Raw genomic sequence first — 26,363 nt, 5'->3', positions numbered from 1 at the left:
TCAAAATAGACATAAACAAAACCAACGTTTAAAACAAACAACAAACAATAATACTAGAATGCACCAGACAACTTTTCTTTGTAATGATTCCTCATTTTAGCCATTTAATAATATCAATTTGCCCGAAGGACAGCATAGGGTCACTTTAATGTGGTCCCTGTGGTTGTTGTACACTAAACTTGACGTAAGATTGCGAATCAAAATTGTTAAACACTTTAGGCGTTGTTGCGTATCATGTGGCGTCTGTGCAAGCTGTCTATGAACACATAGACTTCCTTGGCAAAAATCATACTACATGTACACTCAACAACTTAATCTAACTTAATCTCTTCTGAACTAAATATTAAAGGCAGCGGACACTATTGGTAAATAGTCGAAATAATGTTTATCATAAAACATTACGACGTAACGAGCAATGGGGAGAGGTTGATATAGTATCAACTTATGTGAGAATTTGCTCCCTCTGAAATTACGTAGTTTTCGAGAAGGAAGTACTTGTCACGAATTTAATTTGGAGACCTTAGAATTAGAATTCGCGGTCACGAAATCAAGCATCTGGATGCACACACTTCGTGTGACAAGGGTGTTTTTTATTTCATTATTATCTCGCAACTTTGACGACCAATTGAGCTCAATTTTTCACAGGTTTGCTTTTAATGCATAATGACGAGATACACCAAGTGAGGAGACTGGTCTTTGACAACTTCCAACAGTGTCCAGTTTAAAAAAAATACTATTGTTAGGCCTACTATAATTAAAAGTAGTTTGTTGTTGCTTTTATGTTTTAAGTAGACAAACAAATAAACTAAACTTAAGATTCATAAAATGGAGGGAAGTCTATTGTTAAACATTTTAGTAAAACATTCACCATTATGATTACTTTGTTTGACTTTTAAAGACCAACCAAATAAAAGTTAGAATTTTGATACATCAAACTGAAATATTTAATATTTTTACGTTATCTCAAATTTGATAAAAATAATATTTGAATAAGTTTGTACAACTCGACTGCTTAAGTTTAAAAAGTAAAGTATCAAAACATTATAAATTGAGTAATTAACCATTGTACAGATAAATTGTATAACCATTAACTTCGAAGTAATGCGAAACATGGGTCGTGGGTTCGAATCCAGAGTAATATGACTGTGATGTTTTGTTTACTGGGTTCGGTATATGTCCAGTGCTTACACATGGCTAAAACCAAAGTACGTTAGTAATCGGAATGTAGAAAATATCAGAATAAAACAAAGCAACCATGTTAATTACAAAACGATATTGCCAGAAACGTTTCTTAGATTGTGTAATCAAATTTCGGATTTTTCTTTGTGTAAACACACCACTCCAGATGATCGGTGATAACTAAAAAAACACTATCACATTTTGAAATTGAATTTCCAAAGGTTTGTTTTATTTAAAAAAAAAAAAGGCACACATTCCTTTTCAAGGATCGATCTGGGCTTATTTCATAGAGCTGCTACGCACGATAATTTGCTAAGCATGGAACATCTTCCTTGACTATAACAGGATTACCACACAAATTTGCATTTGTTGCATACTGCTTGTTATTGGTATTCAGCTGTTGTTTGCTCATCCTGAAAATCACGTAGAAATTCGGTCGGGTTATCCTGTTTTTATCAAGGCAAACATTTTATGCTGAGCACAATGTTTGTGCTTAGCAGCTCTATTATTTCAAGCTCCTCAGAAGATCCTACTTACTTTCTTGGTGAGCAACGAAGATTGAGTGTCTTCGGAGCCAGGAATCCCATTTTACCGAGAGTGGGTGGAATCTGTTTAAGATAAACAAGCATAGATTTATTGATCAATATTGAGGTATTAAACAAATTAATATTATGTTTTACAGTGTGTCATAGCCAAGCGATTTAGAGCACCCGACTCGAGTGGCTGAACCATTAGAGTAGGTTCGAATCACCACCATGCACAACGTGTCATTGAGCAAGGCACTTAAAGGCAGTGGACACTGTTGGTTTATTACTCAAAATAATTATTAGCAACAAACTTACTTGGTAATGAGTAAATATGAAGAGGTTGGTATTTAAAAACATATTGAGAAAAGGCTCTCTCTGAAGTGACTTAGTTTTCGAGAAAACTCCAGAGGGAGTCGTTTTTCACAATGTTTTGCACTACCAACAGCTCTCCATTGATTGTTAACAAGTAATTACTTAAGCTAACAACTATTTAACAATAACCAATAATGACCAGTGCCTTCAAAAAATAAATTACCTCCGTCTCTGCGCAGACATCAAAGCGATACTGCTGCATCACGCGCACCAGCGCCATCTTGGATTCCAACAAAGCGAAGCGCATTCCAACGCAATTACGGGGTCCGAAGCCAAATGGCATGTAGGAGCATGGAATGATGGAGTCCTTATTCTCAGCACTGAACCTGGTGGGTAAATAAGCAAGAAAACGGCATGAGGTAGAAATTTAATTTGGGGTGAAAATAGGTGTCGTGAAGTTTTGTTTTCATTTTGTTTTGCATGATGTTGGTGTAAACCGTTTTCAAAGCACACATTCCCCGACTTTGGAAGTCTGCCTCCACTAAAACCACCACTGCCCAACCGGTCTGAGACCAGCATACCGACAGCATTATTAAAGTAAGTAACTTGTTATTTTTGTTTGCAAAAACAAGTGAACCCCTCGAATGAGAGCATCATCGTCATTCTATAGCTTGATTGTTGTTTATGCACCCTCGCATATAACAGCAATTCTCAAGGGATTACGACGACAAGACAGTTAGTATGAAATTTACTCCGGGAAGCTAGAACCATAGGAAGTTGTATTGCTCTCAAAACAGTCGAGATTATAAAACGGAGGAAAATATGCATTAGAGGAGTTCCGAAGAGAGGTTGTTAGTGTGTGAGAAAGCTGTTTGACTGGCTTCTTGTTCTAAAACCAGCAACGCCAGATATGTGTGAGAAGAGGCAGATTGACTGGTTCCACGATAAAACATCATGGTCGTGTTTGCGTAAAGGGTTTCACTAAAGTTGACTGTTGAGCCAAAAGTTTGAACAAGTTAACGCTGAACATCCTGAGCTGAACACTTAAACTTAAATAAGGTATGCTTTGTTGAATTTAACCTAAATACACTCTGGTGGATTTTACAGAAACATAAATTAAGAAAGTTTTGGTCCTAGTTTTTAGGACTACAGCCTGTTAATAAGGGTTGTAATAACATAGGACTAGTCCTATTAATCTCCTTGTGAAATCTACCCGTGGTCACTCTTGACCTTGATTAAATAAACTGTTTACCTTTCTGGATCGAATTTGGTTGGGTTTGTCCAATATTCCTCATCATAGTGAAGAGTCCATAGACTGACGAACACATTCAGTCCCTTCTCGATAGTCAGTCCTTCATAGGTTATGGTCTCGTTACACATGCGATCAAATCTATAACGAAAATAGTAGGTCGTTGTTTTTGAGAGTCCTTATCTCCCAGTATAAGCTTTCTTTCCATGGACTTCTTCGCCAGGTATATCTTCTTTTTCAGAAGCTTCTTTTTCACGAATATCTCCGTCAAAAAGCCACGACGTAATAAATCTTAAGATATCTTAAACACCATTTTTATTTTTTGAGTGTAACTTTCTTACATGGTTGCTGGTGGGTACATGCGCAGTGTTTCGCTCACCACCATGTCGAGGTATTCCATCTTTGAAATGACTTCATAGCCAAGGTTGTCCCTAGTGGGAGCGTGGCTGTCGATCTCGGCCAGAAGTTTCTCCTGAATGTCTTGGTTGGTAGCGAGCAGATAGGATGCGAAACACAGCAGGGTGTTGGTCGTCTCATACCCGGCCAGGAAGAATAAGATAGCCTGGAAGTATTACAAATTATAATATTATTTGCCAATAGGAGACTTTCTGGGACGATAGGTGGCAGCAGACTTACCGGGTAAAGCCATTGCTCTTAATTGGAGCGCATGCTCAGAACTACGTATATAATAGACTTTTTCGCAATCAGCATTGCTCAAGCGATCAAATTGAATAGCTTTAATATAGCTAGACCAGCATGCACCTCATTCCACGTCTATTGTGCGCGTACCGAGTATTTGCAATAAGGTCTATGAAAATTTACTGGGTAAGTCTGCTGCCACCTAGCGTTGGATCGTCTCCCATTACTAGCCAATCAATCAATCAATCAATCAATCAATCAACCTACTAAAAGTTATTCAAAGAGCGCCAAAATAAACAGTTTGTTACTAAGGTGCTTAGGGCACGGTTAAATGGCTAGAAAACCTGCTGAAAAAGATGATCTTTAAGAGTGGTTTAAATGAGATAACTGAACTGCCGTTTCTGATAATGTACAAGTATAAGGGAGCCTATTCCACAAAACAAAAAAACAATCTTCGAACAGGAATTCTTAGTGTCTTTAAACAGAATTCTCCTATAATGTTATGTACCTCGGAGATATCATGACGTAACTTTTCATTGTGAGTGCTTATTCTTAACAAAAAAAACCCTATTCCCTAGCGAAAAGCGAATCACATAAATTACCTGTGCCGTGACGTCATCAGTTGACAGAGGTTGACGTTTGCCCGTACCCTTGTCTTCATGCTCGGTATCGGCGTGCGCATTCATCATCAACTGGAGCATGTCTATGTTCTTTATACGCATACAAAATAAGAATAATGTTATAGTTATTTGCACGGAAGACGTAACTATCAACCGCGAAAAGTTTCCATTGAAGACTCCAGAGAATTTTGCTCACCATGTTGCTCAAAAGAATGCATATTATGTTGAGGGTAAGCTTGTTACGGTGATTAAACGACCCTCTCGAATTCACTAAGAGCTAAGATGATCTTAAATGAACTGCAGTTGATTTCACACTGTGATTAATCCCACTGTCAGGACGAGAAAACTCATCCAATGCGCCATAACGTCTATACGATAACGGAACTGAACTCGTCCTAAGTCATAAGAATAGTCCTAAGTATAAGAAACAGTTGGGTGCAATCGGCGGTTGGACCCCCTTTGCTAGTTCTGACCCTGGAATGTAGAGGAGTGTATTGTACACAATCCAATAACTTCAAGTTACAATTCCTCATCAGTTTTACCTTCGAGGCGTCAGCGCTTTCCTCCTTGCGCAATTTACAAGCGGCGTCAGTCACGCCAGTGAAAAATTTCACACTTTCTACATCGAAGGTGCCGAAATTGAAATAAGTCAGTAGCGGCCCCGTGGATGGGAAGGCAGCTGAAATAACAAAACAAAGATGTACCATTAAATTAAAATTAGCGTGAATTCAAGAGTTTGTTGAAATGTCTTTCATTCACTGCCATAGCTCCATGATTTGGTTTATGAAGTTCAACCGGTGTGTGGTGGCAGGAGATTCTGTCCGCCCCATCATACAACGAACTGCGTACAAACTACTTCTGATAGCGCCCTCTTTTGAAACGACACAGGATTCAGAATAGACTGGTCCCCTGTATTTATGATAAAGACAGTCACTGGTCTTCCACTGGATACAGTGATTCCTTTAAAATAGCGTGCTGTGACGTAAGTTGCTCATCTGTGTTATGATTGGTCCAGTGAGGACTTCCGAGAAGGGACTTGAAGGAGATGTGTAAGGAGCTTCTCAAAGGCGAGAGAGCAAATAAAGACCGGAACAACATCTTTGTTTGAGAAGAACATTGATAGTATTCGTTTGAACGAAATGTTTTCGTTCAACAATTTTTTTATCCGAACTTTGTTCACTATGTTTTCCCACCTTCGCCCATTTAAAGCTTCTAGTTATGCAGTTGGTTGAATGAAGACATGATAAAATCGTTTTCCTTATCACTGTTTATGGAAGTTGAATGTCTTCCTTTTCACTTTTTATGGAATTTGAATGTCTTCCTCGACAATCTATGCAATTTCCCTGACATGGCTACATGATATAACGTACTACATTCTTGATTTTTTTTGTATTTAGTACAATGTAAAAATCTGACATTCTGACAAAATGTAACGCATTTTAGCGACTTTTATGCTGTTTACGTGTCTTTTCCCCCAACTCACATAAGACAATCACCGTTTTCAAGATGATTATGTTTCTATTTAGTTGCAAATATTTGTGGTCAGTGATCTTCGTAAGTATATCATGATGTCTTGGCAAGGAAATTGTGTAAGTCGTTGAGGAAAACATTTAATTTCCATAAAAAAACATGACTTCCTCATGTCTTTGTGCACAAAACTAGGCACATGTACACCTCAGCAATGGCGCGCGGTGCTCAACACTGCGCGCCTGAATTGGTGTATAGAACTACGAACAGTATACATGTAATACTCACAGGCAATCATGAATGCCGGATTGAACAGGCTGAAGTCAAACGCTTTCTTTGCGTGCTTCACAAACGGGTCGTCTTGATTATGCTGAGAGTCTACGTTCAAACCGAATCCACACCTAGCGATGGCGTCCATAGTAAAAGCACCGTACATCCTAGCATTATGTAAGAACAACACATTACTTGTTAATGGGAGACTTTTTGAAAGCTCTGCCACTAGAGGGCAGCAGACCTACCAGGTAAGGGTGCACAACTCCTATAGCAAACAATGGTAAATGCTAAACATTCAAAAATACTCAAAAAATATTTAGAAGTCTCTCAGCCTCTTGAAAATTAAATCAGATACATTGTCATACAACTAAACTTCAGATTTCTTCTCATTTTTTGGTAGGTCACCATTTTGGAATTTTTGCTAATTACCCCAGAAGGAAACACTCCCAAAACCTCATGCTTTCATAGGGGAACTCGTGTCCAGTACGTCCTGTTCCAGAACAGTTTGGTTTATGTTGGCATTGTGTTATGCTAAATCTAAATACAAAATCAAAAACACGCAAAACACAAGGTATTTGCTGTCAGTGACCGTCACTCATGCTTCTCCTATTCCTAAGTTGTTGACATTACCTGGTGAAGAGCGCCCTCACTTGGTGAATGGCAGATAGTGTAAAGTTTCCCATTGCCAGTGGAAAAGTCGTGGAATGACCAGTGTCCATTTAATACACTGTGGATACCATTGGTAGTATTGTTTTCATCACTAGTATTCACACTTGGTGTATCCCAACGTGCATACAATCACAATAATATGTGAACATTTCCACTCAATAAGTCATCGAAGTTGCAAGATAACACTACAAAAAAAACCCACTCGTTTCCCAATATTGTGTTGAGCTTGTCTGTTAGATGCGTAAAAAGGCTTCATGCAGGCCCGAATAATTTGAAATTTTGGTGAGCAATGACTTCTTCCTCAAAAGCTACGTTGAGGGAGCCGTTTCTCACAATGTGTTTTATTTTACCATCAAAAGCAGCTGCTCTCTATCGCTCGTTACCAAGTGAGATTGTATGCTAACAATTATCTTGAGTAATCACCAACAGTTTCAAGTGCCTCTAAGACATGCAATGCAGACTTTGAATTTCATTTGAATAATTTAACGACGCGCACCCTAAACGTCCCGATCAAACTTGACCTCGATTGGGGTTAGAATGACCCTGTATCTGGGTCAGGCTGACTAGATATCGGGTCAGAGATAGTGACGAGTTGTCATACTCAGATTCAGTGCCATTATCGAATTGAAACAAACACACATTTTTCTCCGCCGCTTGCAATACCACTGTGGGTCAACTCCGACATTTGAAACAGTCTTTTTTTTTTTCTTTTTTTTTTTTTCTTTTTTTCTCAAGAAGACGATCAGAGCATACTGATCGAAACGTCGAGTTGAAACCAACGGTTCTTTCCAGAACCACCCCCAATTCATTAGAGATAGTCATTACATGGTGTTACCGCAAACCTTTCTATATGGAACAGTCTACCTGGAGTGACTGCAGTGACTGCAACCCGATCTGCAATGCTTCCGGAGAGAAACACCGCCAACTTTACGAGGGGGGGGGGGGAGGAACTCATAATCTCTCTCAGGACAAGTTAACTAAAACATTATCAGATGAGCACCATGTTGACAGCACATGCACAGAGCGCACAATTGTGTTGGCGACCCACCCTCTTTAGCACAGCAGCAATGCTTTTCGGAGAGTAAGCAACTCATTATTCAAGATTTAATTTTAGTTTCACTTCTTATTAGAACAACACTTACTTTCTGTAGTCCCCAACTTTGCCGTCTTCTTGGGACTTGGCGATCTTAGCCACCAGCGTATCACAAATTTCGTTGATAGTGACTGACATCTAAAAAAAAAAAAAAAAAAAAAAAAAAAAAATAACAAAACATAATAGATGTTCAATTTGCATCGCCGATAACGAATATATCTGTTTGGGGGAAAAGTACAGAGTAGATCGTACTGACAAATCTCGGTGTTTATACAAAACATGAAAGACATCTGGTAAGTATTTAAGACAAAACAGCTATGGAGCGAAAGTTTAAACACTGGCCCTCGTACAACTATGAAACTTGATCAGTTATTTTTACAAACTAAGACATAGTCACAAATGATACTCACAAATCTACATTTTGCCACTAAAGTGAAGAACAGTGAGATGTCCACATTTCCAATATTGTTTGAAGTTCATATTATTGTCGGGGATTTAAAAACATGAGTAAAAAAAGGTAGATTAATTTATTAAGGACCTTTTATTTGTGTGTACACGTATTTAGGTTCACTCCAAGTTTAAATTAATATCCAAAATATTGGTATCCTTGGTTTTTACTTCACACTGTTATTCAAGCAGTATTTACTTCATTTTTGTTGTCATATAATTTCAAATGTCATATGAAACGCGTTACTGACGGTACATTTTCTCAGATTGTTTATTCCAATCGCAAAACACTCTTTCCGTGTGGACATAACCGTTCAAGCTGTGGGTTAAAATTACAAAATCTACACAAACCCTGTTAAAACAAAGTCCTACTTACAAGTCTCATCTTGGATGCACTAAATGACGGAGTGACGACATTACGAACATCCTTCCACTCTTCATTTTCAAGCATGGTCAACCCGCGACTTAGGGGCTTTGGGTTTATGGGAAATATCTATTAAAAAAAAAAAAAAAAAAAAAAAAAAACAGTCAGGTTGAAAAGACAGAAACTATAATCTCCTTTAAAGCCATGTCATGACACGGCAAAACGTGTGGAAAAAGGGTGTGCTTTCCCAGTTATTTTCTCCCGACTCCGATGACCTATTTTGATCAGTTGTGATACACGAAGTGTGGGCCTTTGGACAATACTGTTTACCGAAAGTGTCCAGTGTCTTTAAGACATTGAGTCTTCGCAAGTCATCAATGATAGGGTAATTTCAACAAGTAGTGAAGAGCGAAAAAGTGTTTGAGTTCAGCAGGTTGATATTGACGCAAAGGAAACCAAGTGTCTTCCTATAAGCACCCTCGTCTGAAGGTTTTAAAGGCGCTGGACACCTTTGGTAATTGTCAAAACCAGTATTCTCAAACTGTTTGCGAAGTGTGGTGCACAATTTTGTAAAGTTCGTTTTAGGCAAGAATTATTAAAGCATTGAACACGTTTGATTGTTGTCAAAGACCAGTGTTCTCACTTGGTGCATCCCATCATAACCATCAAATAACAAGCGTGTGAAAATTTGGGCTCATCGAAGTTTTGAGAAAATGATGAAAGAAAAAAAACAAAAACACCCTTGCTGGACGAATTTGAGTGCTTTCAAATGGGAATAAAATACTTCTAGCTATTCCCACAATATTTGTTTTATTACCAACAACTTTACAATGCTCATTACCAAGTCAGTTTTTAAGTTAATATTTGTTTTTGAGTATAATGACCAAACGTGTACCTTCCTTTTAAAAGAAAATTAAAGTTAAAAGAAAAAGATAATTGTTTTAAATGTAAACAAAGCAAATAAGCTTACTCTGCGGTTGTAGAAGTTTGAGAAGTTCTTGACAAGCACATTCTTAAGAATGTGTGCATCTGAGATGATTAGGACCGGACGTCTGAAGTCGTACATCCTATATAAGTGGACAAAAGTCGGGTTTATTAGAAGTCCTGCATCAGAAATTACCTTACAGGCAAGTTGGTGTCGTTGTTGTTGCTGCTGTTGTATTTTTATAATTTTTTTGGTTACGAAGCTTTTTTAAATTTCTTTTATCGGTGGTTTTCAACCAACCCTTGACAATCTCATGAACTGTGGTCCATCCCATCGGATCATTTTTGTATGTTGTCTCTTGTAGTTATTATTTCACCTGTTTATTTGGCAATGGACATGATTGTTGCTTTTTTTCTTCTCAAACAAACTACTCTCCTTTAATCTCAAGGGTAAAAAATGACCAGTATTCCATACTCCAAAGGGGGCTGACCCATGGGTCAGATAAACACGGGAACTGGTGCAAAAATGGGATTTGATCCAGATTCTGCGCCCGTTTGGCACAGTTTTGTTGGTAGTTTTTACACATACTTTTGGGTCAAACTATACCCAGAAAACGGGTCACGTGAGCGGAACGGGTCACGTGACCGGAATTTTGAGCGTTGGTTCTGGTATAATAAATCATCATTAGCTTTAAGGAAACTGTATTTGTATTTATGAATGTCTTTTAACAATTTTCATTTTTTTTTACATACCCGACGACTTTTCCATGTTTCTTAACATAGTCAGTGAATACCTCGTGAACCCCCTGTTTCGATAAATAAAGTATTGAAGAGAAATTGTTAATCAACATGCAGTCAATCATTACTACAACCGATAAAAATCGTTTACTAATCGCAACAGATGAGAGCATTTGCCCTCCCCTCTCACAACCATGAAAAACAACTTCATAATGTGCACGTTTCCCCTTTCAAGAAAGTACAGATCAAAAGATAATCTTTGTTTACATAATTCCAAAAGTAAAACGGTAATAATATTGACGTTCATAATATTGACCTATTTCAAAATTCTAGCACCGATAACGTGTTCAAACATAACATCCTCAAACAAAATTAAAAATCGGGGAGAAAAATGACTCACGACAAGGGACACATACACACCCATATAATTAAAGTAGTGTAACCCACCGTGAATTAAACCCTTCAAGTGTTCAAACATAACCTCGTCGAACAAACATTAACAATCGCGGACAAAAACGACGACAAGGGCCACATCTTACTAAACGTTAAAGTAGACCCATACAACTAATGTAGTGCCCCCCCCCCCCCCAGTGAATTAAACCCTTCATACGATAATGAGGGGCGAACATCTCCAGGTCTTTTGTTCGATCTCGTTTTGATCGAATTTACGTAAAGAAGACGTACAATCGCGCGCTTGTATGGAGGTCGGTCGTAGTTCAAAAATTAATGTGTTAATACGACCAGGGCTCACATTCAAAGAGCTGCTTAAGCACACAAGTTAGCTTGTCATAACGAAATTATGCTTACCAGAACAGAGATACCAGCCAAAATACCATGTCAAATGTACACTGTTTGACTTCTTATCATTTCTGCTAAGCAGACAATTGTTAAGCAGCATTTTCTGTTCAAGCAGCTCTCTGAAGTTCGGGCATATAATTGCTCGTCAAACTGGCCCTACAGTGATCCATACTCACATTACACTGTTTAACATATGTTCGGGTCAGTCTGACCGACAAATAGGTCAGGCCTTCACAACCCGACCCGGGATCTGGGTCAGCCCGGTGAGAGGGAGGAGGGGGGGGGGGGTAATTTAATATGCACCATATCGATTGTTGACATTTCAGGTAATGTTTTTACCTCTAATGTGTTCTACACGATTGTAAGACCTGACCAAATCGTTCCAAATTGTGTGTGTGTGATCAACCATTACATTACAGACATGTAAACCTGGGCTTAATCCCTTGTTCGTATCAGGAGAAAATAGTCAACAAAATAATATGCACGATTTCCTGCACCTGAAACACCTTTTGTTAGTGTTTTTATTTTATTTGTATAAACACTCTTCATTATTGACTACATATGTCACCCTTTGAGAAGGAAGTATTTATATACAACAAATCGTTCTAGTATAATCTTCACAATCATTGCGTTGCGTAATACAACTACACAAGATTGCTATATCTTTACTAATCCTATCTTTAACCGCGTAAATTGGAAACAATTTACTTTTCCTTTGGACTATAATCACTAGACTAAACTTACTTGTAAAACCATATGAAACTGAACTAATTACACTCACATGACGCCACTTCAGAATGTTTCCAAAGATAGGAATGTAACCGCTAGCAACTGCGATACCTCTTCGCTGGAAGTACTGATGACACCACCAATCATATCTATTAGTGAACAATGATTACATCAACAATGAACAAAACGTGAACTTCATGCAAAAAAAAAACGCAAGTTCTTGTTGGTGACTAATAATGGTGTAATATTGTTTTACCATGTAAAAGTTGACAAACCCTCCCCACACCAACCAAACGACCCAACCATCACACCACCACCCTCCAAGCCCCCCCCCCCCCTGAAAAGAATGCAACAATGGACAACAATAACAAAACAAGCAAGCAAACAAACAAAATAACCAAACACACACCCCAACACACAAACAAAAATAAGGTACAAAGCATTTATACCGGTATAAATTTAACTTCATGATCTTTGCTTTTGCTCACCGTCTAACATTACCATGGACCAAAGGTTAAACAAAACACTCTCAATCACTTTGAGATAAAGCGTTATTGACCAATATTCGGAGACAGACAATACTACTATTGATTTATGGCCGATTATTAAAACAAGCAAGGGAATTTGCAGAAACTACATTATTTCAGATTCAGTTTCAAATTCAGATATCCAACTGAAATCATAGAGGCTGAAATAAACCAAAAAAGATAATTACAGGCTATTATCAACATGCGGTATTGACGTGACCCCGCTCCCCTTCCACACCAAATCCCCACCTTGACCCACGAACCCTGCTAGCAAATTTGTATAGAGCGCCGTTTATTTGGCTATACACGTACAAACTATCATTCACCACTATCACTAGTCACGCACACACTTAGTTCCCACACCCCATGGTTTCCCCATGGAGGATAAGTCAGCCAAGCATGACTATCGCAAACATTTACTGCACTTTGTGTTTATACGAGTATTTATCATTTCATGGTGCACATTAACGGGACGACATACCAGCGGATTGATATATGCACTGGGCTGTGACTTGTCAGAACAACAAGGACGAAAGAGCTATGGACAAACAGTGCACACTACACACGAACCATGTTTTTACGTAGAATCATTGACCCTTTCTAAAGCATTGTGTCAACCTATGGTTCAGTGATCTGAAAAACGCTTGATGTGGAACCTGAATTGTGGGTGCGTTCGTTTGGCTGATTCCCTGGGTCGACACCGGTGTGTGTGTGTGTGTGTGTTTTCCCCAGGACGAACGTGAGTAATTATCTGTACACGTTCGTCCTGGAAAACAAAAACGCCACACACCGGGGCTGACCCAGGAAAGCTAAAGGAACGCACCCTATAAGTTGCCGCATAGGTGCTGTCAAACATGAAGGCATGGTCAAACATAAACATACGTTTAAAACACGAGGCACACAGCTCAAAGGCGACATACATTCCTCCAGGTTAGACCGGGCACCTGACTATAAAGTTAACGTGCCAAATTTTTAAAGCTTCGAGCGGTAAAAATAACTCGTAACACATTTAAAAAACAAACCAAAATATCCATTTTGGTTTTATGGTTTTACCCATATACAACGATGTGTATTAGCACTGTATATTATGAGGGACATTACAACTGTATACCTTTGATTTTGATTAACGTATTTTTCTTTGTCTTTTTTTCTTTTTTTCTGATCCAAATTATTATTATGGTTTATTTATTAACTGCACTGGCGGCCAAGCAGGCCGAAAAAGTACATTTACAAGTAAAAAAAAGTTCGTTTAAAAAAGAATATAAATATAAATAAGTAATTATTTGTAAATGTACATGTAAATGGGGGGGGGGGGGGCATCTTAATCTGCTTTATTTTGAATTTGTAATAATATAGCTATAATATAGCAGATTTAGTTGTAATACCCCTCATGGGTTGGATCAGAAAACGGAAACATTGAAAGGTCTAGTGGCCGGAATGGAAGTGACATGGCCTTGGGGTTAGAAATAACATGACAGAACAAAGATGGTGATAGTTTGATTGAATTCAACTCACCCCAAAGCTATTGTGATCAGCCCAGCAACCAGCATCAACGTGATAGTAACATCAAACCCAAACACCTCCATTTTGTAAATGATCAACGTGTATACCTTTAATTTATAAATAGGGGGTGACGCTCAGCGCACCTTTGTCAGATCTCCGGGGGTCTACAAAGTTCTGAGCACCCTAGTGCTTGCGATGTGCGTATATACTGTTGCGCGATGCTGATGCAACAAGTACAGCCAGTGACGTTGGCACAAAACACACCGCACACAGTGCATTGTGATAAGTTGTATGACGTCAATGTTTATTTTTAGTCAATTTGCTGGACCAGGTTCTCACCTGTATTGCACGATGTGTATGGTGTACATTTGTACAGTGGTAGAAAACGAAACTGATGATGGTTGAGTGGAGAGGGCTTTCTGCTCACTGTTTCTTTGAAAAGTAAAATGACCCAATCGTCATCTATATACACGCAACTCTCATGCAAAATTTCGTCAGAGACGCTGTTATACTGCGTGGATTCTGAGGATACTGTTTAAAATGTTGTTCTGTTGTTGTTGTTTTGTTCACTTTGTTCATTGGTTTACTTATTTTAAGAACTGAAAACGTGTGAGCTTTTTGTATATTGACCTGTACTGTGCATGTTTGAACAATTGCAATGACGCGGCGACGCAAAGAGTGCTTTTTGGAAATTTAACTGGTTTTGGCCGCGCAAATAGAAAATTCTTGTTAGGTAAACTTTTCCAATACAATCGACTCTCCATGTGTATATAAATCATACCAAGGTTCCATTGAAGATTAATCCTGGTTTATGGAGGATGCACAAACATTGAAACAGGATCAAACATCAGATTATATGTTCCATATTCAATTCACCACGACACACAATTTAGTGACAAAGGCATTATTTTGACAACATACCACTTCCAGGTGACTTTAATATGACTCGAGTCTTTCACTACTTTACTTGTGCTATTGGGGTAGGAATTAAAAACAACAAACTAAACATCCATACTAATGTCCCGTCCCCAACGGCATTTTAACAAAATATGTTGCCATTGGTGTTAATGTCAGTTCAATATGTTTGTGTACTTCACCTCTGACTACTGATTTCTTCTTTGCTACCCCACCCCTTAAAAAATAAAAATACTGATATCAAAATAATTAAAACAATCAATCAAATAAGGTGATAAATAAAAAACAATAATTAAAAGACAAAAATTAATGAAGGGGGTGGGGGGGAGCACTGAAAGGCGGCAATATAACATCATTCCCAACTTTCTTTTTGAAACGCCTCTGATGGCTGCCTTGCACCAGTAAGCCAACCAAATGATTTGTTTTCTTCAAGTTGTTGGAAAGTTCCTGCAAACATACGCAGTATCGGGGTTTATCATCCTATGTTTGAACCGTTTTTCGCGTCAGCCTGGATCGGAAACGGGTCGGGCCCTTGGAACTTTAGACCCCGGCCAACGTGGAGAAAGTCTCTGGGCTAGACCTGATTAAACTGTTGAAAACAAATCACTTGAAATATTCTTTTCGAGCAAGGTTCAACAAACTTAGTTTCAAGGTTCAGGTGGAAAGCATTCTAGAGCAAGTTCGAGTGCGCACATTAATTAGTCAACCAGTGGTCGACCACAGACTAGCAACGCACAAGCGCAGTGACGTACTCACCCGAACGACAGCGCAACACATGTTAGAATGGAACATGCTGTTGGGACCAGTGAAGAAACCATGGGCTCGAGGCTGGTTCCAAATGGTCGATCACAGTAGTCAACCAATGGTCGACCAGCCTGGGTTCGAGTCAAAATGGTCAACCTTTAGTTAACCATTGTGCACACTTGAACTTGCTCCTAGTTACGGAATGTTGTTGCAAAATGACACAGAATCCGAGTTAACAAAGTCAGTTTTATTCCGTTTCCGGTTCAGCCTGGATCGGGAAAGAGTCAAGCCCATGGAACTTCGAATCCGGGTCAAATATGTTTGTTCGTAGAATGGCCAAAGTAGAGACACTTTAGGCTAGATCTGCTACAACTATAAAACAGTGTGACAAAAATATAATAATTTATAATAACAACAACAACACTTGAACTAATGTAGGTTACAAGTCAGCTGCTTTGCGAGGAAGGATCGACGAATTTTAAGGTTCAGATATTGTTGACATTTCTTTGCAAATAATTTGAGAGAGTAGTGTGATGTATTTCGGGGGTTATCTCTTGCAGTGTTTTTCAACAATCATTATTGGCACTCACAATTTGTCATTTATGGCAACTGTGGAAGTGATATTCACCTGCACTTTGTAGGTGAGCTACAATCTGTTGCTAAGGTTGTCGAACTTTGCTGAAATATGTCACCATCAACAATTGAATATTATTACTTTTATTATTATTATTATTATTTTTTTAAATAATGACACTAATAATTACGGACACTTATTTTGCGCAGTGACCTATATAAATATACTCTACTGCGCATAAGGAAAACAAGAGAACAAAACATAATAATAATACACAAACAGAGCAACAATGAATTAAACGGGTGAAAACAAATGGTTGTGAACTTTACATTAAGCGAAGAAGATCTGTCTGATACAAGGTGGGGGAAACTGTTTCCAAAGATTTTGGAGCGGCTTATACAAATGCCCAATCACCTAAGGTAGCCCTTGATTTCCCTGATGTGTGAGCCAGCAATGTGTGGTCTGGCGAAATCCTGATAATCCGATAACATCTTTGGGAGGGAGCCACTTGTACTGAAATGATATACCACCCAGGGCACACAATGCATTATTTATTTTGAGCAGAAAGTACTGCTTGCCATGAACCGAACCGACGTCTTCGCTCCTCTGACACAAACCTTCTCCGAGTACCCCTCTCTCATCAATCCTGGGGAAACCGCTCTTTCTCTCGGTCTGTTCCTTCTACATGAAAATCACTCCCCATCAAACTCAGAAAGGAAACTTCCTTCAACACTTTCAGGAACCAACTCAAAGGCCACCTATTCACACCAGTTGCTTCTCCTTTTGTTTATTTTGTTTAATTAGTTCCTTCAGTTGTTAGCTTTGTTAGGGTTCCTGCGCCAGGAGTGTCACCTGTGACAGACATGGCGCTTTACAAGTTTCCTTTATTATTATTATTATTATTGTTATTTGACGAATTTACTTAATAGGTAAAAACAAAAATGAGTCGGGCACCCGCGGCAACAGTGCAAGCTGAAGCTGATCCCGCTATGTTATAAGCAATACCACTCTATGTTTAGCGAGTTTAATTGTGCTTACATGCTTTAAGGAATTTGCCACTAATGTCCTCTCTCGGCGAGGAGACTCACATGGAGTCTTACATCTAATCTTTGGCCACCGTGCGTTTGTATTGTTAAACATACCGTGCAGCTCTTACAATTCCAGCAATGCCAAATATGGCCTGTTTTGAGAACTATACAGTGTGTTTAATTTTATTTCATTGTCTATGGTTTTAGACACGCCCGTGCAAACATTAGCTCAGTACCCTTTCTTTATTCGTCCATTCCGCGCACGAGTTGTCAGCCCCGTTATAACAATGTCACAATATGGCCCATGTTGAGGACTGTTTTTATTTGCGTTTGAACTTTCCGTCGTCCTTGCTTTTATACATTATGATTACACTACCTTGCAAACAATTATTAGCTTATATTATTATCTTCCTAGTCCCTACTCCTTACTCACGGGTTGTTTGCCTCATCATAACAATACTATATATGGCCAGTATTTTGAGTACCAGGCCTAGTGATATATGTTTGTCATTTTGATCGTACTATGGTTTTTTGTTATATTTACCAATTTGAAGAAACTCACAGTTCCAACTTCCAGGCAAAAATTTACCCGGATCCCAAAGGGGCTGACCCATTTCTGGGTCAAAGTAAAAAACAAATAAAAAAATAAAAAAAATCACAACATAATAATATAACAGGGTTGCCAAACGCAAAATCAAAAATGTTAAGTTAAATTCTCATTCTTTAAAGCCATTGGACACTTTTGGAACAGAACAAAAAAGTTCACAGATTTACAAATAACCTACATAAAATTACAGAAGGTAATGGTGAAAGAATTCTCTTAAAATAGTATTTCATGAAATGCTTTACTTTTTGAGAAAACATTATAACAATTATCAATTCGCGATATCGAGAATTACGGATTTATTTAAAACACTTGTCATGACACGACGAAGCGTGCAGAAACAAGGGTGGATTTTCCTCCATTTTCTCCCGACTCCGATGACCGATTGAGCCTAAATTGTCACAGGTTTGTTATTTTACATATAAGTTGTGATACACGAAGTGTGGGCCTTTGGACATTAAAAGGAGAGTTCAAAACGGTACGTCCACGCTAAAAGCATCAGATTAAACACTTCGAATTTGCAAATAGTGCACTGTTGGTGATGCTGTTATGCTTTTTCAATACGCATTTAAAGTGTCACTGTGTGCTCAAAAGCTTAATTTGTTTTAATTTGTGTAACATGAGCAGTATGTTGCATCACATTGAAGATAATAACGAAAAGAATGAAGGGATAATCTATAAGCAGCACTTTTCCCATAAAAGGTAAAACAAACAATTTACGAGATCGAAAGAGGGCCAAACAGTTATGCACAAAATGCATAACATTTTTACAAACCTGCGACAAGATTCTGAAAATTCGAAGTTTTGTTTTATTTTGTTTATATTTCAATGTTTTTTTTTAAGCCAAAATAATATTTAAGATATATTACTGCTGCTTGCGACCGTCACTGTCACAGTGCTATCGTGTAAGTTGTCTGTCTTCAGTTTAAAAGGGTGTGGCACTATGTAGCAAGACATCCTATAATAAGGATCATCGGTTGTGCTAGCATGATCCAGCAGCTTTTCCGTTATATTTTTTTAAACTAACGGGGTTGGAGGGCTACGGGCGTCAATCAGGTGGGGAGGGGGGAGGGGGACAAATCCCCCAATGAGGATGGGGGTACACAATATCAAATGCCCCCATCTTTTTGCCACCTTTGCCACGAAGCCAAAGTTTTGCACTGGTGTCCCACTATGGGCATTAATGGGGGCAAAGGACGACATAAACTGTTGAAGGGTGGGGGGTCACTTTATCAAATTGTCCCCTTAAATATTGGCTTTAGATTTCATCACAGAGCATCGCGATCTGGGCGGGATTCGTAAAGGCTGCACACTCGCAAGCTCACCTTTGCCATATTTGGCCCCTAAAACTTGTGTCATAGATCCGCACCTGATGATGCTGTTAACTCAAAAAGGTCCTATTCACATTTTAAAGGCTTGTGTTCTGTCCCATCCCCCCCCCCACCTAATTGGCCTAACATTGCACATATGAAAACACATCCCGGGCCATTAGGCGGGCCTGGACCCCATGTCCATCTTTAATAGATGTGCCAAACCCACCACCCCCCCTTCCATAAAATCTCTTGCATCGATCGACCCTTGAAGATGCTGGTGATGATAGGGATGAAATGCCGTCTTAGGATTAAATGCATAAACCATATGGATATTACAAAGCTAATTTTTTTTTTTTTTTTTAGGTACAATAACCATGATAGCAAAAATAGGTGCATCATTAGGCATTTAATTCCAACATCTGACTACCGAGAGGGGGCACATCACCCCCTCAGACTACCTAGATTGAACCATAGAGCATCTACGGCCTAAACAAATCACCGGGGCCCTAAAGCGGGCCGCCCCGGACCCCACGCCGTACATGTTGCGTCCCCCAATCTTTCAAGACGGATTGACGCCCATGTGGAGAGTCAACTGTGAATTTAACCACAACACATTTTTGTTTTGTTTTATTTAAGGATGCACATCTTCTGTACCATGCCTCTTACCACGTTCAACCATCCTACACCGGACAAGATTAGTCGAATTAGAGTCCAGGCAATCAAAAGGGTTGTTGGTTCGTACCCAGCTAAGTACATGATCACTCGGTTACTTTGTGTAGGTCGGTACATCACTATTGACAAACATAGTGTAATACACATGTTCCACAATCTCCAATAGTGTAAGGATACTTCCTCCAAGCCACAAGCTAAGTGCACCTCCAAAGTCACCTAGTAAAAGCAGAAGTAAAGAAGTATACGAGTGATCAACTTTTTTTTTTTTTTTTTAACAAACAGCTTCAAAAATGTAATCAATATACATTGGTTTGTGGAATCAGGCACTATGTGCACCGCGAGCCTATATAAACTAAACCTGTCAATATTATACACATATTAACGGCACTGGATATGGGCACCTTTGGTAAAATAATGTCACAGACCAGTCCCCTCACTTGGTGTATCTCAACATGCACAAAATATCAAACATCATGTGAAATGTTGAACTCGTTTGGTCGTCAAAGTTGCGAGAGAATAATGGAAGAACAAAACACCGTAGCCGCACACGTCGTGTGCTTTCAGATCTTTGAATTCGATACCTCCGCTGAGGTCTCGAAATCAATTCAAATATTATTTCAGAAGGAAATTAGTTCTTTCTAAAAGAATGCGTTACTTCACCGGGAGCCTTTTCTCACAATGTTATAATAACTAGCAACAGCTTTCCATCGCTCGTTACCAAGTTAGTTTTTATGGTAACAATTGTATTTAGTATTGTGTCCAGTGCTCTGTAGAATTCACGTATAACACGAATGCTACATGAGGGAAATGGAACACTTTAAATGCAGTGGACACTATTGGTAATTACTTAAAATAATAATCAGCATAACACCTCACTTGGTAACAAATAATGGGGAGAGGTTGATGGTGAAACATTGTGAGAAGCGGCTCCCTCTGAAGTGACGTTATTTTTAAAACAGAGGTTATAATTTTCCACGAATTTGATTTCGACTGACCTCAAGTTAAGAACTTTAGGTCTCGATATCAACCATCTATAACGCACACAACTTCGTGTGACAAGGGCGTTTTATTCTTTCATTATTATCTTGTAACTTCGATGACCGATTGAGCTCAAATATGTACAGGTTTTTTTTTTTTCATGCACATGTTGAGATACACCAAGTGAGAAGACTGGTTTTTGACAATTAGCAATAGTGTCCACTGTCTTTAAAGGATAGTCTTCTGAAACATTGTTGATTTCGTTCAAATGTTTTAGAAGAAGACCTATGATTCCATAAGCGTTTGCCATTGTGTTACTAGTACAATACCTCCATCTGCTTGAATGGGTAGTTTACAAACACTACCTAATCTTAGGACACCCATATGCACGAAAAGTATGTTACAAATAAACTATAAAAGAGCTTACAAAGAAATCCAAAGAAACAGTAGGTTTCATACTGAGTGCTCCGCTCGATCGTTGTGTCCTCGTAGTACACTTCAAGCAGTACCAAGTTAGTCCTGTAGATAAAATGTGGAAAATGTAACAATATAAATTAATGGTTAAAGGCAGTGGACACTATTGGTAATTACTCAACATAATTATAATAATAATATTAACTTTCGATTTATATAGCGCCTAATAACTAACACTTAATTCTCTAAGCGCTTTACATTAGTGCCCTGGTCATAGGGCCAATAACATCCCTTTTTAATGTTTCTCAGCTCCCTTGGGAGTATACAACCTGGGCAACAGTTTATACCGCTCCAAAGGCTCTTTCATTCACAGTATCAAACTCTACCCCCGCAGGTACCCATTTATTCCCCTGGGTGAAGAGAAGCAATTATAGTAAAGTATCTTGCTCAAGGACACAAGTGTCACGACCGGGATTCGAACCCACACTCCGGTGAAAACGCACCTGAACTTGAATTCGATGCTCTTAACCACTCGGCCATGACACTCTTTATCAGTATAAAACCCCACGTGGTAACGAGTAATGGGGAGTGGTTGACAGTATAAAACATTGCACAAGTTTGACCAGAGTCCGTGTCAAAGTCACCGATAAACCGGATCAATGTGTTTAGTGTCAATCCCACAGGTCACGCCGAAACCACTCCGGGTCGAACGGACCCATAACGGGGGAACCTTTCACCTGGGAGTGCACTTTGTATATGGTAAGTAAATGTATGTTGGCATGGAATTCCTCAAGAAAGTTCATGAAAGTTCATTCGCATTGATTGGGTGGTGGGGGGGGGGGGGGGGAGCTTCTATTAATTTGTGAGAAATAACGTGAGGAAGGGTTTATCTTTGATGTATAAACATGATGCAACATTCTGACTTTGAGTTTGGGAAAACAAGTTGTTTTATGAAATACCTTACCCAAAATAACTCGTCGCTTTGTTGCTGCCGAAATGAGAAACCGCCAGCCTGCCGGCGTAAAAATCGGAAGGGAATTTGGCAGTTGAGACGTTAGGCACAAACTGAGTCACATTGCATGGTATTGGACATGTACACTCTTCTCCAACGCTGAAGTCTCCTGAGAAAAACAACAACAAACAAACAAACAAACAAACCAACAAACAGACAAACAGCAAGTAAAACACGTCATCTTTGAAACAAACTGGTTAAAAATAAATAACAAAAATTAGTAAGAAAGCAAACTTGGGAGTATCTCAGTATTTTACAAGAAAGGAACATTATTTATCGACCCCACAGCCTGAACTACTATATCCTCTGCAAAAGTTTGATACTGGGAGCAAAAGTGCACGTCAAAATACTAGTTCTTCAAAAGCAATAAAAGAACAAAAAATACACTGGTGGATTTTATTAGACGTCCGATTATAAATTCCGATCATAAAAAAATTCCCGATTATAGAAAAAAACATATTACGAATCTCGTACCTCAAGTTAAAACATGGTAAAACATGTTTTGTCCCCGAAACGCCCCGAGCCAAAATTCCGAAAAACGTGAGGTCAAACACGCCCGCGCAACAAAGGAATCGTGATGTCATTGGCGGCTATTTGATGTGGAAAAATAGCGCCCTCAGTTTGCCAACAAAAGAGGGAGAATCGCCACTGACATCAAGGGGGGTCATTATTATAAATAAGCCGTTGTTGACTCACGGCTGAAAGAGCTGCGCGGAGAGGTGCATTTGTGACTTGAATTATTTATTAATGCACATTTTAAACGTAAAATGGTTATAAATCGGTATCTACGATGTCTGTTTGGCCAAACAAGAGTAATAGTTAATATACTGAGATTATGCGGTAGCCGCTGTTAAATGTTGACGATTGCTACTTACTTGTGTGAGGTTCAGAGCACTCAAACACTTCCACCACACCACATATTATCTTGCCGGTGGCAAATTCTATAGGACAAGAAGTCAAAAAATGAAGAAAAAAAAACTAAAGGCTAGAAAGTAGTGCCCTGCAGTTAGTTTGTAACGGTTACAGCCAGCTGCATGAGCGACCCCTTGTCACGGGTGTGACGTCATAGTGTTTTGGTGAAGCCGGCCAGTAAGAATGACACCGAGGGGGGGGGGGGGCGGGGGCGGGGGGGGAGAGTGCTTTGCTGAAGTGAACATCAACAAACATTGCATCCTAAAACACATAAACTAACAATTTGATCGGAGACGGTGTAAGACTTTTATGAGCGCACACCTACACATCTTTGACATCCTGATCTTAGAGTAAAACATTATTTTCAAAAGACGAGCTGACAGCTGAGGTTAATAATGAAAAGAGTTAGGACTAGTCCCAAGTTGGTACTAGTTATAGGAGATATTAAAAACTTAAGGATAGTCCTAAGTAAAGATGAGGGTAACTCGTCCCAACTCGAGATAAGACTAGTCCGAACTCTTAGTGTGGAATTCAGTTCTGTTGTTATACATAACTACATAATTCCACAAGGTTGTATTTGATCTTGCTTACCTGCCATGTATGGTTCAACACAGCCACATACTTCCATAATGTGGTCAATCAAACATTCCATTTGACACTTATTCTTGGAGAAGGTGTCGAAATACTTCAGTTCTTTTGCCCCGCAGACACTCAGATGGTGTGGAGGCTCTAGATTTTGAGTCTGTGGAAGAAACAATTACTATTGACATAAGTGAGAGATTCATGTATTTAATAAAGACGAGTTGGGCCAACTCGTCCCAACTCGAGTTATGAAAAGTATTATAGCGTTGGATCGGCTGCTGGTCACCAACGCGTATTTAGTTAAAGGCAGTGGACACTATTGGTAATTACTCAAAATACTTGGTGACGAGTAATGGGGAGAGGTTGGTAGTATAAAACATTGTGAGAAACGGCTCCCTCTGAAGTACCATAGTTTTAGAGAAAGACGTAACTTTCCACGAATTTGATTTCGAGACCTCAGGTTTAGAACTCGAGGTCTCGAAACCATAAGCACACACAACTTCGAGTGACAAAGGGTGTTTTTTCTTTCATTATTATCTCGCAAGTTCGATGACCGAATGAGCTCAAAGTTTCACAGGTTTGTTATTTTATGCATATGTTGAGATACACCAAGTGAGAAGGCTAGTCTTTGACAATCACCAATATTTTCCACGTTCTTTAAACGCTTGGCGTTTTACCTCTTTCCTTTGTAAGGCGATTCTTGCCTCGGTTCCCGCCGATACAGCGATTCCAGATGACTCAACCAGTGGTATTTCGTCTTGGTCATGTACGGCGACCATTGCTCCAGCCGCCCCGCGGTTTCTCTTGGAGAAGAAGTAGTACTCTTGCTGAACATTAAAGAGAAGGCTGAAGCCATGCAATTTCCCTGAAAATAATGTGTTGGTCCATTTCAATATTATATTACTACCAATAGTATTTTCACACACTGTTGGTGAAGTGATAAGACTGAAGGACTTGCAATCAAAAGGTTGTGCTGGGCTTGAATGATTTCACAAAGACTAGTTACAGAGTCACAATTTCATGATTTGTGCAATTTATATTCATAAACCAATTAAATGAGAAATAAACGGTTGTTGCCAGTATGGTGTTTACATCCCTTTGTGGGAGTTTGCCGAGTTCCCTTGATGGGGAAGGATCATCTAAAAAATAAATAAATGAAACAGTATGGTAGTTACTCAAAATAAGTGTTAGCATAGCAAGTTAATTGGTAACGAGCAATGACGAGCTTTTGATGGTACCGGATATTGCTCCCTCTTCAGTAAAAACGTAGGTTTTTTTGTGAAAGAGATACATTCTCACTCAAATAATAACATACTTCTCAGCTGAACAATTGTATTATGCGGAAAGCACACATGTAACAAGGTTCTTTTTTTTTTTTTTTTTTTTTTTTTACAGGTTCGTTATCTCATGTATGTTTGCGTGCACCAATTGAAAAAACTGGGCACAATTTCATGGCTCTGCTTGCCGTAAGCACTGAATCGGCGTTTACGGAAGAAGGGAATTCCGTGCTTACGGCAAGCGTATTTCACGGGTTAGCGGCGAATTTCGGCGTCTACGTACTCCACGTTAATAGGCATTATACGCTTACAAGGCTAGCGCAGAAATTCGGCGCTTGCACGTAAGCGGGGAATCGTGACCGTAAGCTCAGAATTCGGCGGTAAGCAGAGCCATGAAATTTGGCCCTGGTTTGACAACAGTACCAATAGTGTCCAATGCCTTAAAGACCTGGACACTGATTGGTAATGGTCAAAGACTAGCCTTCACAATTGGTGTACCTCAACATATGCATAAAATAACGAACCTGTGAAATTTTGAGCTGAAACGGTCACCTAACTTGCGAGATAATAATGAAAGATTAAAAAACCTTGTCACACGAAGTTGTGTGCGTTAAGATGGTTGATTTCGAGACCTCAAGTTCTAAATCTGAGGTCTCTAAATCAAATTTGTGGAAAATTACTTTTTTTGTATATCATCAACCTCTCCCTATTACTCGTCACCAATAAAGGTTTTATGTTAATAATTATTTTGAGTAATAACCAGTAGTGTCCACTGCCTTTAACTGATAATTTGAAGTTATTGTGATGGAAACTAATCAACACCATAACCGTTAATTGCCTCTGATGAAGAGGAATATTTCAGTAGAAACAGTTTTGCAGGGTCCTTAATGCTATTCCTGTAAAGCAAACCTCCGGATACACATGACGAACAATTCGACCGCCCCCTTTATCGCTTCGTTTTTTGTTGGGAAGAAATGTGTTATTTTGCCAGAATTATGTCTTACATTGATTCCGATACTTAACGTTTAGCTTTTGCGATTTTTGTTCTGTTGTTTACTTTAACTGATGAGGTATTGAGTAAAAACTTACCACCAACTTTCACGTGTCGTACCTCTTGGCCGACTTGTCTTCCGTTAAACGTGTGGCAGACGCCGAAGTCTGTTATGATGGTAGTGAAATTAAGTGGTGTTATTTCCTCACCATTCCAGGAGCCCCTAAATAAATACATACGTGAAACATAGTAGAAAATGGGGTTTTGACGAACAGAACATTCCATCGGT

General features: G+C 39.0%; 2 protein-coding genes across 2 annotated transcripts; both read right to left on the bottom strand.

The window, feature by feature from the left end:
• Positions 1-72: 72 nt before the first annotated feature.
• Positions 73-14,255, bottom strand: LOC139934736 (cytochrome P450 3A24-like). The gene is made up of 13 exons (XM_071929123.1): positions 14,071-14,255; positions 12,081-12,177; positions 10,517-10,569; positions 9,810-9,906; positions 8,852-8,968; positions 8,078-8,166; positions 6,282-6,430; positions 5,069-5,205; positions 4,509-4,616; positions 3,609-3,829; positions 3,271-3,408; positions 2,242-2,404; positions 73-1,787 (listed from the first exon to the last, which is right to left on the bottom strand). Exons 1-13 carry the CDS (start codon positions 14,139-14,141, stop codon positions 1,713-1,715), a joined length of 1,515 nt encoding a protein of 504 aa, XP_071785224.1. The 5' UTR covers positions 14,142-14,255; the 3' UTR covers positions 73-1,712.
• Positions 14,256-20,002: 5,747 nt separating this feature from the next.
• On the bottom strand, positions 20,003-24,585 carry LOC139934432 (acid-sensing ion channel 1C-like). The gene is made up of 6 exons (XM_071928667.1): positions 24,484-24,585; positions 23,816-23,966; positions 23,188-23,253; positions 22,265-22,421; positions 21,314-21,405; positions 20,003-20,124 (listed from the first exon to the last, which is right to left on the bottom strand). Exons 1-6 carry the CDS (start codon positions 24,583-24,585, stop codon positions 20,003-20,005), a joined length of 690 nt encoding a protein of 229 aa, XP_071784768.1.
• Between the last annotated feature and the right edge of the window lie 1,778 nt (positions 24,586-26,363).

This window comes from Asterias amurensis, chromosome 3 (genome assembly GCF_032118995.1).
Source record: "Asterias amurensis chromosome 3, ASM3211899v1".
NCBI classification, from domain to species: domain Eukaryota; kingdom Metazoa; phylum Echinodermata; class Asteroidea; order Forcipulatida; family Asteriidae; genus Asterias; species Asterias amurensis.
The sequence above is the reverse complement of the archived record's forward strand: the minus strand, read 5'-3'. Positions and strand labels throughout refer to the sequence as shown.